The sequence below is a fragment of the Trypanosoma grayi genome (genome assembly GCF_000691245.1).
Source record: "Trypanosoma grayi strain ANR4 Tgr_2113_V1, whole genome shotgun sequence".
NCBI classification, from domain to species: domain Eukaryota; phylum Euglenozoa; class Kinetoplastea; order Trypanosomatida; family Trypanosomatidae; genus Trypanosoma; species Trypanosoma grayi.
In genome coordinates, this window is record NW_008827731.1 from 1 (window position 1) to 1,322 (window position 1,322).

General features: G+C 51.9%; 1 protein-coding gene across 1 annotated transcript; it reads left to right on the top strand.

Annotated features, from left to right (window-relative positions):
- Window positions 1–96: 96 nt before the first annotated feature.
- Window positions 97–1,322, top strand: DQ04_21131000 (proton motive ATPase; the record flags this gene model as incomplete). The annotated part of the gene is made up of 1 exon (XM_009317983.1): window positions 97–1,322. A coding segment is annotated over one exon (1,226 nt), but the record flags the coding sequence as incomplete, so codon positions are not given.

The window sequence follows — 1,322 nt, forward strand, 5'->3', positions numbered from 1 at the left end:
TAGGACGTTACAATCCGCGTGATTGAGTACGTGAGTGAAAAAAGGAAGAAGCATCTACCAGCTCTGCAGTGGCCTTGGCGTAAATCAAGGACGAAAATGAGCAGCCCATTAAGTGATACACCGAGTTTAACCGTTAAGGACAGCACTGATACTTGGCTGCAGAAGAATGCACGCCAGCCTCTCTTATCCAAGACCATCAGTGAACACAGAGAGGATGACTTTCGAGAGGAGCCCCTGCTGCCGCCATCGAAGGGCCTGACAACTGCCGAAGTCGAGGATCTCTTGCAGCAATACGGCCGAAATGAATTACCCAAAAAGAAAACACCCAGTTGGCTGATATTTGTGCGTAACTTATGGGGTCCTATGCCTGTTGCTCTCTTTATTGCCTTTATTGTTGAGTTTGCTTTGCAATACTGGGCAGATGGCGCTATTCTCCTTGTTATTTTCATTATCAATGCCATCATCTGCGGATACGAGACGTTCCAGGGAGGCGACGCTGTTGCAGCGCTGAAGAACTCATTGAAGCCTGTGGCCACGGCATTCCGTGACGGGTCATGGCAACAAGTTGACGCTAGGCTATTGGTGCCCGGTGACCTGGTGAAACTTGCATCGGGCTCTGCGGTGCCAGCTGACTGCAGCATCAACGAAGGTGTGATCGATGTGGACGAGGCAGCACTGACTGGCGAGTCGCTCCCTGTGACTATGGGAACGGATCACATGCCTAAGATGGGCTCGAACGTTGTGCGTGGCGAGGTGGAGGGAACCGTTCAGTATACTGGCCAAAGTACGTTCTTCGGCAAGACAGCAGTCCTGCTTCAGTCTGTGGAGTCTGATCTTGGCAACATCCACGTGATTCTGTCTCGCGTGACGTTGATACTGGCAATTTTCTCTTTCGTGCTGTGCCTTATTTGCTTCATCTACTTGTTGGCGCACTTCAGCCAAAGCTTCCGTCATGCACTGCAGTTTTCTGTGGTCGTGTTTGTTGTGTCGATTCCTATTGCGCTTGAGATTGTCGTGACGACAACGCTCGCGGTGGGCTCAAAGCATCTATCAAAGCACAAGATCATTGTGACGAAGCTGACTGCTATTGAGATGATGTCTGGTGTGAACATGCTGTGCTCTGACAAGACTGGTACGCTGACGCTTAACAAGATGGAGATCCAGGACCAGTGCTTCACCTTCGAGGAAGGCTACGACCTGCAGTCTGTGCTTGTGATGGCTGCACTTGCGGCGAAGTGGCGTGAGCCGCCGCGCGATGCTCTGGACACGATGGTGCTGGGTGCGGCGAACCTGGACGAGTGCGACAACTACACTCAGACCGA